At 41.5% G+C, this 13041-nt stretch overlaps 3 protein-coding genes across 3 annotated transcripts; 2 read left to right on the top strand and 1 right to left on the bottom strand.

Moving 5' to 3' along the window:
• The first annotated feature begins 335 nt into the window (after window positions 1–335).
• Window positions 336–2622, top strand: psmb1 (proteasome 20S subunit beta 1). Its single transcript, XM_035628117.2, has 6 exons — window positions 336–523; window positions 878–985; window positions 1231–1312; window positions 1461–1590; window positions 1830–1936; window positions 2104–2622. The coding sequence occupies exons 1-6, from the start codon at window positions 423–425 to the stop codon at window positions 2287–2289; spliced, it is 714 nt and encodes a 237-aa protein (XP_035484010.1). The 5' UTR covers window positions 336–422; the 3' UTR covers window positions 2290–2622.
• Window positions 2623–3781: 1159 nt separating this feature from the next.
• On the bottom strand, window positions 3782–6067 carry psmc3 (proteasome 26S subunit, ATPase 3). Its single transcript, XM_035628109.2, has 2 exons — window positions 5083–6067; window positions 3782–4238 (listed from the first exon to the last, which is right to left on the bottom strand). Exons 1-2 carry the CDS (start codon window positions 6025–6027, stop codon window positions 3900–3902), a joined length of 1284 nt encoding a protein of 427 aa, XP_035484002.1. The 5' UTR covers window positions 6028–6067; the 3' UTR covers window positions 3782–3899.
• LOC118302172 (TATA box binding protein) lies at window positions 6057–11954 on the top strand. The gene is made up of 9 exons (XM_035628111.2): window positions 6057–6196; window positions 6690–6876; window positions 8362–8524; window positions 8711–8888; window positions 9207–9294; window positions 9527–9618; window positions 9758–9925; window positions 10267–10361; window positions 10689–11954. The coding sequence occupies exons 2-9, from the start codon at window positions 6826–6828 to the stop codon at window positions 10766–10768; spliced, it is 915 nt and encodes a 304-aa protein (XP_035484004.1). The 5' UTR covers window positions 6057–6196; window positions 6690–6825; the 3' UTR covers window positions 10769–11954.
• The last annotated feature ends 1087 nt before the right edge of the window (window positions 11955–13041 follow it).

Raw genomic sequence — 13041 nt, 5'->3', positions numbered from 1 at the left:
TGAGTGAACAAAAATATCTTTTTACTGTATTTTTTCAGTATGTGTGTGGTCAGTGTGGTGTTCTAAACTCAATCCATCAGAGGTTGATACCAGAAATTATGGAGCAATCCCTTTGAATTTACAGTACTTGATTTTTTAAAATCTGTTTTATCCTTCCCCTTATTTATTTTTGTTATGCGCCAAATCACCAAATCAAATTCATTATATTTGAGAACCATAGGTGAGAACCTACTTGGCAATAAACAACAATTGTGATTCTGACAAGACCTGCTCTTCATGGAACAGCCTGTGGGGGCGCACTGGCACAGAGTCCGGCTGAACACGCGGGTGAGCACACTGTAGAAGAAGAGGTTGCCATATTGCAGTGATACAGCGACTTTACCCGACAGAAGACTAAACACCGCTGTTTCTCTCGAACGAAGATGATTTCAGCGCAGAGTTTCGGAGACTCGGGGAAGATGAAAGAATACCACTACACTGGTCCAGTGGAGCAGCGGTTCTCACCGTACGCTTTCAACGGAGGGTGAGTTTAATCTCCTACGTGCTGGCTGAAGTCAGTTGGCTAGCTAACATCTACGTCCGACTGGACTGTGCTACCAAAGCTAGCCGTCTTAGCAGACGGAAACAAACAAAGGTGAAGTTAATGAAAACTTTGATAGCAGACCGGGATCGCTTCCTGTTGGATGTTATGTATTTTTTATTTTTATTTCATATGCAGCTTAATCTTATATTTAAATTGAAGTATTCAAGTAACTGATACAACAGTTTCTGTTTCGAATCAGTAGCTTAGCTTTCGTTAGCATGTGTCATGGATAGCAGTGAGTTGGTTTACAAGATAAATGAACTAAACGATGTTGTCTTTTTTTTTCATTTTCAGAACTGTACTAGCTGTTGCTGGGGAAGACTTCGCCATCGTAGCATCAGACACCCGGCTGAGTGAAGGCTACTCCATCCACAGCCGGGACTCACCAAAATGCTACAAGCTGTGAGTGTTCGGTCTCCTCCCTGTACCGTCAGCGAGGGGCAACAGAGTTCAAAATGATAATACGACTTATCACCTCTAATTAATCTGTAATGTCTACTCTAGTAATTGAAGTCTTGACCAGTGATGCTTCACTTGCTCCTCATTTATCCACATAGGATGATAAACCCACCGACTTAACCACGTGATTAATTGAAGAAATTGCTGCTGACTGTGTTTGATTGTTGTGCTTGTTTCTCACCGTACAGGACTGACACAACTGTCATAGGATGCAGCGGTTTCCATGGTGACTGTCTGACTCTGACCAAAATCATTGATGCCAGACTAAAGGTGAGTCTTTGGTTTCACTCTCTCTTTAGAATTAGAAAATACCTAATTGCTAGGTGCTTACTGTCACGAGTCTTTTGATGAATTACATTCAGAATCCAAAGGTTACTTGTTACTAACATCTGATCTGATGTTCCTTCTCATCTCTCAGATGTACAAACACTCGAACAATAAGATGATGACCAGTGGAGCCATCGCAGCCATGTTGTCAACCATCCTGTATGGCAGGAGGTTCTTCCCCTACTACGTCTACAACATCATTGGAGGACTTGATGAGGAGGGTAGGTTCTTAAACCCATCAGACAAACATACTTATACATTTATTCTCTTGTGTTGGGTGTAGGGACATTATGACATTCTGATCTTGCAGAGAACAGTCAAGTCTGTGGTTTACTTATATTGTGTGTCATTGTATCACAGTTAGATTGTATTTGACTTTGATTTGTCTAAGTTTGATACTGTATTCACTGTGTTGTTGTAATAACTTTTTTATTTGTAATATTTAATATCTGCAATGTAGGCAAGGGAGCAGTGTACAGTTTTGACCCAGTGGGCTCTTATCAGAGAGACACCTACAAGGCTGGAGGATCAGCAAGTGCCATGCTTCAGCCATTGCTTGACAACCAGGTAGAAAACACATACATATATACTAATCTGTTGTTGCTATATTCCCACAATTTTTTTCTGCCATCGAGTATGCAGACAGATAAATGTGCAGTGCTCCTTCCACGTTTCCTTATCGTGGCCAAAGTAAATTCAGGTCTCACACTCTTTCCATAACGTTCTGTCCCTAGATTGGCTTCAAGAACATGGAGGGTGTGCAGCATGTCCCTCTGTCCAAGGACAAGGCAGTGCAGCTGGTCAAAGATGTCTTCATCTCGGCCGCCGAGAGAGATGTCTACACCGGAGATGCTCTTCGGATCTGCGTCATCACCAAGGAGGGCATTGATGAGCAGACAATGCCTTTGAGGAAAGACTGAGGAGTTAAAATGATATTTCCATCTGCCTCTGCTTTCTTCCTCGGTTTGTTCTTTCCACATTCACCCTGTTGGTTTGGACCTTTTTACATCAAGTTTCTTAAAACAGGAGTTTTGATTCAGAGGTTGCTTCAAGAGGCCTCTTGTGTTAGGTTTTTACTGGGGGCTGGTTTTCCTATGACTACACTGTACATGTATGATCAGCTCTCCTGTTCTGAGAAGCAAGTACTAAACTCAGCCTCGCCTAGACAGCTTCTGTTTGGATTTGTCGTGTTTTGGAAAGATACATACTCTGCTATTCTTTTTACATTCTTAATAAATGTAAAGAACTGAAAAGTCTGATGTTTTTCTCTGCATATGTTGAGACACTTCACCTCAGATTGACTTACAATGTTGCACTTAATTTTGTCCTCTTTTTTTTTTTAGCAAAAATAAATAAAAAACTGCCAACAGCGGTGAAAAGGCAAATTTGTGTGTTTAAGGATTCTTATACAATTTAAAACAAGGTGGTAGCCACCACAACTAATAATGTAAATTAGAATGCTCAAGATAAGCGTTGACTTAAATAGTTTGAGTGAACTTTTTTCCTCTTCCTCTTGCCATTGTAGTACAGTACTTTTTATATCTTTTTCCTAGTGTCCCTGAGGGTTAAAAGAACATTTTGCAAAGTATAATGACATTTCAGAATGTGGAAAAGGTGGGAAAACACCTTTGAAAATAGAACTTGTTTAATGGGAGATATAATTAGTCTTCATGCATCCTTCTTTATAGCTTACAGTTCTAGCAAACTTGAACAAACCTCAGAAGTGAAGAATAGTTCAGAAATCAAAGTACAAGAAGTTACTATCTTTTGCAATAAATTAATGTTGTGTATAATCTAACTGACCAAAATCAAACCACTTTTGACTTTTTAGGTTTAAATAGGTGATGAATAATTTCAAAGTAGTTTTTAAATGGTGAGAGATGGAAATTATCATTTTTGAAACAGTAATTACAATGATCCAAAGGTAAAGGACACCAAAGCATATTTCCACATTGTGAGACAGGACAGATTTTGTTACAGGGTAACTCAGAGCTTCTCTGTACAGCTTCCCGTCAAATTCACAACAGTGAGGAAAGCAGGGGGTCCATACTTCAGTGATTGTATTTGTTTGTGGGTCGACTTCTCCCAATTACAGATTCACCATCCAGGAGCGTCCACCATCAGGACTGTCAAAAAAAAAGTTGTTCTGTTTTGACATAAATATAATGAACAAACATTTTTAGAATTTTCACTGGTGATATCAACCGAAGGATTTATTTTGTGAACGACGTGACAAAAATGATACATTCCAACCAGGCCACTTCTAAATGCATGTTTGGATTACAGAATTTGAAGCATTAAAATCCACAGCAGCAGTGAGATTATGCTGCACCATCTGAAACCAGGAAAATTCTTGTCAAACACACTCAACTCTGCTTGTTAAGCTGGAGGAAACACGACAACACTCAGTGATGACATTTTACATCTTTTTTTATTAACTCAAGTTAATCTGCAATTTTAACAAGCGTTTACATGGCAAAGGTTTTAACAAAGACTCTCTGACTGACAAGCACAGACACGGGCAGTGTCCTCAGGCGTAGTACTGGAGGTTTGCTTTCTTCTTGGCCTGGACCTCCAGGATTCCCTCCATGTAATCCTCGTGGTTCAGCTCTGTGGCTCCACGACGCAGGGCGATCATACCTGCCTCCACACACACAGCTTTGCACTGGGCTCCGTTGAAGTCGTCGGTGCAGCGGGCCAGCTCCTCATAGTTGACGTCGGGACTGACGTTCATCTTGCGGGAGTGAATCTGCATGATGCGAGCTCTGGCCTCTTCATTTGGCATGGGGAACTCAATTTTCCTGTCCAGACGACCTGAACGGAGCAGTGCAGGGTCCAAGATGTCCACTCTGTTGGTGGCAGCAATCACCTAAAGAAAAACACCATTAAGCAACATTATACTGTCGTCATCATACTGTAGATCTAAAGTGTGAAGCTATTGTGATGAAGAAAACAATATTTTTCTTTTCTTTTTTGGAATTGAACATTAACTTGTATATTTTGTAATCAGTTAAACAATTCTGATGTGTAGTTTTGTATTCTTTTATTTTGTCCTGTCTTTACATTTCATGTCTGAATATTACATTTTTTATTTTGTGATGATGTCCATCATTTTGAATGGTTCATGTCCTCTTTGTTTGATAGTAGCCAAAGGTGAACGGACACTGAATGTACTCGATTTGAGTAAGGGATGGAAAGGTGTTTCTATTCTAGTACAGTTTTTTCCTATTTTGTTGGTTTCTCTGATATAATGTTAAGTTAAAATTAGCAACAATTGTTAAGTGTTTATCATGCAAGTATTCGTATATTAAATATCCATGTATGTAATGAGAATAGATATCTTGTAATGTTTCTGGTTAAAGATACAGCTTATTTTTTGTCTTTGGCATTTCGGGAAAGCAAAACAATTACAAACTTAACTGTATATCTTTTTACTTTCCTGTCTTGTGTTTCACATTTTGTCTGATTTAACACTACGGAACAACCAGAAGCAGAAAGTATGATTTTATAAATATGTGTGAATGCCATCTGATGTGCAGCAGCAGTTTGACTTGACTGGATCCCAGTGTGATGAACGTTTTGCAGACAAATTTGCACACAGACTGTATATCAAAATATATATATATATATATATATATATATATATATATATATATATATATATATATATATATATACGAGTTGTACACTACTTTTGATGGCGGCATCCTTACCTTGACCTGCATGTTGGGCTGAAATCCATCCAGTTGGTTGAGCAGCTCCAGCATGGTCCTCTGCACCTCTCGGTCTCCCGCCTTCTCGCTGTCGAATCTCTTGGTTCCGATGGCATCGAGCTCGTCGATGAAGATGATGGAAGGGGCTTTCTCTTTGGCCAAGGCGAAGGCGTCTCTCACCAGCTTGGCTCCGTCTCCGATGAACATCTGGACCAGCTGTGGACCGGCCAGCTTCAGGAAGGTGGCCTTGGTCTGAGCGGCGCAGGCCCTGGCCAGTAGGGTCTTCCCTGTTCCCGGTGGTCCATACATCAGGACCCCCTTGGGTGGCTGGATGCCCAGGTTTTCAAACTTCTCCTTGTGGTTCATTGGCAGGACTATGGCCTCCACCAGCTCCTGGATCTGCTTGTCCAGCCCTCCGATGTCGCTGTACTGCTCCGTGGGGCGCTCGTCCACCTCCATGGCCTTCACCCTGGAGTCGTACTCGGTCGGCAAGGTCTCCAGGATCAGGTAGGAGTCTTTGTTGACACCCACCAGGTCTCCGGGCTTCAGCTTCTCGGCGTCCACGAGCCCGATCACCGGCAGGAAGTAGGTCTGCCGAGTGGAGGTCTTAATGACGGCGCACTTCCCTTTCCTCTGGGAGTCCAGGTCCACGTTCGCCCCGTCCTCCTCCTGGTCGTTGGGGTCCACATCCAGCAGCTCGATCACATTGGACACCAGATACGGAAGCGTTTTGTTCACTTTGATCTTCTCCGTGTTTTCCTTGATCTTGTCCTTCATGGCCTGGAGCTCGTGGGTCACCCGGAGCACCTCGCTCTTCATGATCTTTATCTCGCTGTCCAGGAGCCGAGTTCGCTGAACTATCTCCTCCGTGGACATTTTTAACACTTCTTCGCCGATGCCATCCTCCACCTCGTCCCAAACTGACTTGTCACTCAGCGACGCCATTTTTGCTCTGTCGACAATGACCTGTGACGCGGCGGAAAATAAAGGTTCCGCTTCCGGAAGTGAACGACGACTCTCTTGGGCGCCGAAGAAGAAGAAAACTGAGGATGGCACGAGCCCGAAGCTGAATTAAAACTCTTTCTGTGCTTGTTACAACTGCGAGCAGGCGACTGTAAGTTGACGGGCAGCGCGCCGCGGTGCAGCGGCTCACGGCGGAGTGTTTTGAAGCTGGGTACAGCGGATGAAGTGGCTTGTTTCGCAGCGCAGCGCGTTTGACTTGCGGCTCCATGTTAGCTGATGTAGCTAGCATTAGCGGCGCGGCTAACTCCTGCTAGCCACTGTGTTGATGTGTTACATGTCGGATGCTGCCTAGACTTGCTGCTGGAGGACCGCTCGGGTAGTTGGTATATTTGTCATCCGTGTTCTGCACACGAACACTTTACGTGACATGTAATGCACAGGGAGGTAAAAAAAAAAAAAATACTTCGCATGCTAAAGTAACGTGAGCAAACACGAAACCTGAATGTGGTAACTCAGGTAGCAAGCGGTTGGTGTGTTGGCGCCACAGCTGCGGCTTCGTGTCATTTGCAAGTTCCCCCCTTTGTTTTGATGGAGCGGGACGATGAATAGTCGTTTGAGCAGATCCCCCCTTCTGTCTTTTTCAGAGGAGACGGAGTCCTGGAGTGTTCCTGCAGAGTCCAGTCCACTCCGGTTGTGTCTGTCTGCGAGGCACCTGCTGGGTAGACATATCCCCGTCTGTGTTTCTGCCTGCTCCTGGGTGGCAGGGACCTGACTGACGACATGGACCAGAACAACAGTATATCAGCCTTCCAGGGGCTGGCCTCCCCTCAGGTAACACTGCTTGATTCAAGACATCATCCTGTCACCAACGCGAGCTCCCAGCTTGTCCTCGGTACGGGGTCAGATTTTCCACCCCAGATGCTCACAATCCTTGTGAAATGGGCTTTGTCATATGATGTGACATATTGGAATGACGCAAATATAACCAAGACATAGCTCCACACCAGAGGCCAGGGGCCTGTACAACGAAGCAAGTTCAACATAGCCAGGATATGTTTTCGTTATCTGGTTTGACTTAACCTAACATTGACCATCCTAATAACCTTCACTACGAAGCAGGATATCAACCAAAACCCTGGGTTTTCCTATCCTGTTACAAGCACATTCATGTGGATGAGGCAGATTATTATAATATGATAATTACAAGCGCCATCGTCAGAAACATGAATAATGTTTTTAATATGATACGAGGAGAAACGCTGATTTTGAGCGACATGTTGAAGCGACACTCTACAAAGTGAAATGTTAATAATATGATCAAACAATTAAAATAGAAAATAACCACTCAATTGGACTGAACTGTTCATTCGTGAACATGAGAAATATTGATAGGTGTGTGCATCAGTGTTCCAACAAAAACAAAGTATTTTTCGTTTTTGTTACTATTTATAGTCACACTCTCCTCCTGTTGTTCTGAGCTGCAGTAATTAAATAAGAAAGAAAGTAATCAAATAATCTTTATTGAATTCAAATTAAGCTCTAATATTAATGAGTCATGTCATGTGGGGTTTCTACTTACACTGCCTAACCAGTAGAACAGATGACACAATATCTGTGCTAAGAACTTGAATTAGTTCTTTGATATTATTAATCTCATAGTTTAGTATATTGGAGGGGGGAAAGATTTGTAAATGGACCAGTTTTATTTTTGACAAATGTGAAAAAGATAAAGCCAAAAATGGTACACAGAACAGACAGGGAGGAGTGAATGGGAAATTCACTTCCGGAACCAGAGCCGTTCTAAAAGTGGGCAGTCACTGCTGGGCTTTATTATTTGTGGCGTTCCTCTAAACTCTTTTGGCCCAGTCAGGATCATGTAGAATGATGATGCTGGTTTTCCAGTGATCTGATTGGTCAGTAGTTGGACTGGCTTTGATCTCTCATGCCCTGGAGCATGAGTTACCATGGTGATTTACCCCGGTAACAAGTGAACCATCTTCGTAAGTTGGAAAACCCAATTCACCTGAAGTTACCTCGATAACAGCAAATCCTGCTTCTTAGTACAGGTCCCTGGGCAGTGAGCTCACAGCTTGCAAATGAGCCTGCAATGATTATATAAGATTATCAGTATCCTCTCAGGGCCCAAACATAGTAGTACCATTACTTTCACTGGTGAAAGGTATTTGTGCAACCAAAAAAATGTATAGCAAACTGAAATACATTGACAATTGTGAATTTGTTTTGTCCGTGTCATTTGTTCCAAATATGGTTCCTCTGCTCAATTCACGTTGTTTATTATGGTCTCGTCTTGTGCAGGGTGCCATGACCCCAGGCATGCCAATCTTCAGTCCAATGATGCCATATGGCTCAGGACTGACACCCCAGCCAGTCCAGAACACCAACAGTCTGTCTATACTAGAGGAACAGCAGAGGCAACAACAACAGGCACAACAGCAACAGGCGCAGCAGGCCAACACAGGTAAAACACACACTACTGTCATATTCCTCTCCTTCCTCTGCCAGTCATATGATGTAGGATCATAACCTCATGTCCCTGCAACTGGTGTCTTGCCCTTTATATTGACAAATGAATCTTAATATTTATCTTAAACAAATTGGAACTTTATCATCACTGCAGAAAAAAACAACTTTCTTTGCTCTCCAGGTCTTCCAGGGACGTCGGGGCAGACCCCTCAGCTTTTCCATTCCCAGACAGTAGCAGGCTCAACCACCACAGCGCTACCAGGGAACACCCCGCTCTACAACACCCCACTTACTCCCATGACCCCTATCGCACCAGCCACACCTGCCTCAGAAAGCTCTGGAATAGTGCCACAGCTACAGTATGTTTCACAAACACACATTCCCAATATTTCATTTTAGTCTGTGATATCTGTTTAAAATTAGCTCACTGCATGCAGTGACAGAAGTTGTGCTAAAGGTGCATTAGAATTATGACCACCACAAACCTAAAGGGAAGTGACACTCAAGAGACTGCCTGATTCTGTCCTGGGGTCATATCCATTTCACTTGAGAAACAAATGTTTTTTTAAATTCTTCCCAAAATTAACTACGTTGCCATTATTTCCACACAAGTGAAAATGATTCTGAGCTACTGACCTAAAAGTTATCTGTGCTTTTCTCATTCTTCCTACTATCAGAAACATCGTATCTACTGTAAATCTGGGCTGTAAACTGGACTTGAAGACCATCGCCCTGAGAGCGAGGAATGCAGAGTACAACCCAAAGGTGAGACTGAAGCACATTAAAGCTCTCTTTTGCTTAACAGTGATTTCTGTTGTTCCTTTTGATGAGGCTTAAAGTTAAATACTATATTCTTATATATAAAAATAACAAAACCGAGTGGATATTTCTAACATTAAATGTAGTGGATATGTTTATGCTAAACATCCCACAGAAGTACAATGGTAAGCATTGCACCAATAATGGGGATCCCTATTCTCTTACATTATTTTTTTAGCGTTTTGCCGCTGTCATCATGAGAATACGAGAACCCAGAACCACTGCCCTTATCTTCAGCTCTGGGAAGATGGTTTGCACTGGAGCAAAGAGGTGAGAATATAGCTGGTTTCTCAAACATTCTCAGCAACAGTATGAAATAGAAGACACACACAAGCTTGGCATTTCTTCACCTTAATACTTGTCCAGTTTTCTTCTTCATCTTTCCCTCATCAACTTGCCTTCTCCCCAGTGAGGAGCAGTCGAGGTTAGCAGCCAGGAAGTATGCTCGTGTTGTGCAGAAGCTTGGTTTCCCTGCCAAGTTCCTGGACTTCAAAATTCAAAACATGGTGGGCAGCTGTGACGTGAAGTTCCCCATCCGGCTGGAAGGATTAGTCCTCACACATCAACAGTTCAGCAGGTAATTTATGATGTCTGTTGTTATGTGCATTGCAGCTAAGAGCAATGGTCACTCATTTCTGCTAAATACATATTGCTGTCTATAATATGTGGCAGTTTCCTATTCTGCCTGAGTTTTGGTCAGACTGAAGCTCGGATGACGTTTTGTGAAGAATCAGATGAAGATCACCCTCTGAAAACTTCGACCTGGTTGAAATCTTAACATTTAGAATAAAGTTAGACGTCAATATGCAGATACCTAATGAAGGAGGCTTGCTGTGTTTTTCTCAACTTGAAATTGTTTTTCATGATGATTAGTCTTGATCGTGTAACGACTGAAACAAGATGACTTGTCTGTTGCAGTTATGAGCCGGAGCTGTTTCCAGGGCTGATTTACAGAATGATCAAACCCAGAATTGTCCTGCTCATCTTTGTTTCTGGTAAAGTTGTACTCACAGGTAAGACCTGCTCCGCTTGACTCATTATTGGTTATAGATCAGAGATGGAGATAGTGATATTAGGTCTTTGAAAATATATAGTCATCAGTGTATGTCAGCTAATGGGTAACGAGAAAATGCAGTACACGAATGGCAAACTAGGTTTAAGGTACAAACCATTGAATATGTCCATCAGAGAGCATAACAAAAATCTAAGGGATCCATATGCAAATTGTTTCTCATGCAAATGTAGAACAATAGAACTTTAAACATAATGGAAACGATTATCCAAAAACATGATATTTCTGGGTATAATAAATTGTATTTAATGATATCTGTGTTGTTAAGGTGCCAAGGTGAGAGCAGAGATCTACGAAGCGTTTGAAAACATCTACCCCATCCTAAAAGGCTTCCGCAAGACGACGTAGGAACTGTTGTTCCTCCTTTTATCATCTCCCCAACACCCTGTCTTTTTACTCTGATTTTTTTATTTTTTTATTAGACTGCTCTAAGGGCTGTCTGTACAGGGATGTGACTTATTCACTTTTTTCTTTTTGTCCCTCTTGCGTTGTGGATGTTTTTTGAGAGGACCTTTTTAATTACACGCAAGCCCTTTACATTTATTTCCAGCTGTTTTCAGTTTATGCTAAGCTTTCAGATTTGCTTTTGTTTGTTTGTTTGTCCCAATCATGTCCCTGATTGTACATAAGATTGTAAAGAAAATGTAAAAATCGCAGACTGGGCACTTGTTTGTGTCTGGGGGTGTTGCTGTTCTCTTTTTAATGCAGTTTTAAATAGTTTTGTACATTGCATTTTTAGTACTTGTCTCCCAGTTACATTAAGATGTGTTCGGGTCTGTCAGCCACACATTCCTATCACAGTATTTGCTAAGATTTTAGTTTCTCAGACTTGATACCAAACCAAGTCTGTCAGTTTTTGAGAATTTTATCCATATCCATTTAAATTAATTGGATCTAGGTTCAGCATTGTTCTAATCTCATAAATGCTGGAAATAGATTTCTCATTGTGACAAGTCTATTCCGTTAGTCGGTAGTCTGAATTTTGATGCTCTTAAATTTTGAAATGAGACAAGTTCAAAGTTAAACTTAACATTTAAAGATTTTAAATCCTGAATTCGTAAAAAGCAGTGAGATGGCAGATGAACTACACATCACGATGCCATGTTTATGTATTATGTTTAGTTTTTTTATGTTTCAAATTATTTTTGAGCGTAGGCAAATGTGAAACGATCTCAGTTGTCCATGCTCTTGCTCAGCTGCACACATAAAAATCTACAAACAATTGAGTCACAATTTTGGGCACTTGTTTGTGTTTAGCAATTAACAAATTCAAAGATTTGTATTCACAATGCATTTGGTTTCACCACTTGTGTGTCAGCCACTTAATGTCTGCATGGACAACACTGGTAGAAGACACAAGGCTAAATACTACTTAACTTTTAGTATTTCTCAGTTCATATCTGCTTAACTCTGAGTTTTGCAGCGGTCAGGCAGAAAACCACAAAGCCCTGTCACATGTAAATGCAGTTGTGCTTATTCTGAAATGGTTAATGTGCTGTTCTGTGCATTAATAAATATGTACATACTGACTATACTTTCATAGTTGCTTCTTTCACTATAATAACATTTGGACAGATGGATTACTGAATGGGCCTGGTGGGCACAGGGTCAGTGGGGCCCTGGTCTTCACTTGCAAACTATCACAAGCTGTTTTCAGACGTGAACTACAGAGAGTGTCTGCAGAATTGCATACGGACATTATCTGGAGTTTTCCGTTCACATTTGACAAAAGCAGCAGGAGATTGTCCGAGTCAGACGCCAGCAGGAAAATCTTGCATTATTTTGTGGCCTCTGTCGAACAAGCAGGAGACGGGACGTGATAATAATTCTGCTGTGGAAAGCAGGAAAAGTTCCAGAGAATTTCCAGAGAAATGTCTGATGATATTTGCGTCCTCATGTGCATCCCCCTTTGGAGGAAGTTCAAAAGACCACCAACACCACAACGGAGTGGTTTGTTAGCACTTTGTGTCTTTTCAGGCTGGTTGTCTTGTTCCTGTGTAGGAGGGGGCTTTCACATGTCTGTGCCCAGGGGTCCATTACATCATAATCCACAAATACAGTTTGGTGCTTTTTTTATTTCCAACAGCATCTTCTGTTGACTGGTGAACATGCGGAGATTTGCTATCCTAAACGATGTGTGCTCAGTATTTGTTGCTCTACTGCGTAAACTTGATTACAAATGCACAGCTACACTACAAAGTTTGCTTTGTAACTAACTTTATTTAGCCAGTTTACTTAATATCACTTTTATACTTGTGCATGTGTAAGAACTGTCTCTTGTTTTGTCATTGAAAAGTTGAGTCTCACTATAAACTTCATGTTAAAATAATAACCACCTAATGAAAGTTTACATGGGCTTTTTGTTTTTATAAGTACACATCTGATCAATATTACCCTTGACAGTCTAAAAAAACAGGAAACAAGGGCAGAGAGAAAGGTTTGATCCTCTAAATGGAATTCAAACCATGGTCCCTGCGGGTATATAGTATGACTTAACCAGTTGGCCATTTGATGGCCCACACATCTGATCTGTGATTCATGTTACATTGAATTTAATGCGTACCGGTTAGTTGAATATCAGTCCCTGACGCACTGAAAAATGCAGAAAATCAGATGGACAT

This window comes from Scophthalmus maximus, chromosome 4 (genome assembly GCF_022379125.1).
Source record: "Scophthalmus maximus strain ysfricsl-2021 chromosome 4, ASM2237912v1, whole genome shotgun sequence".
Classification (NCBI taxonomy): domain Eukaryota; kingdom Metazoa; phylum Chordata; class Actinopteri; order Pleuronectiformes; family Scophthalmidae; genus Scophthalmus; species Scophthalmus maximus.
This window is presented reverse-complemented; position numbering and strand designations above follow the sequence as displayed.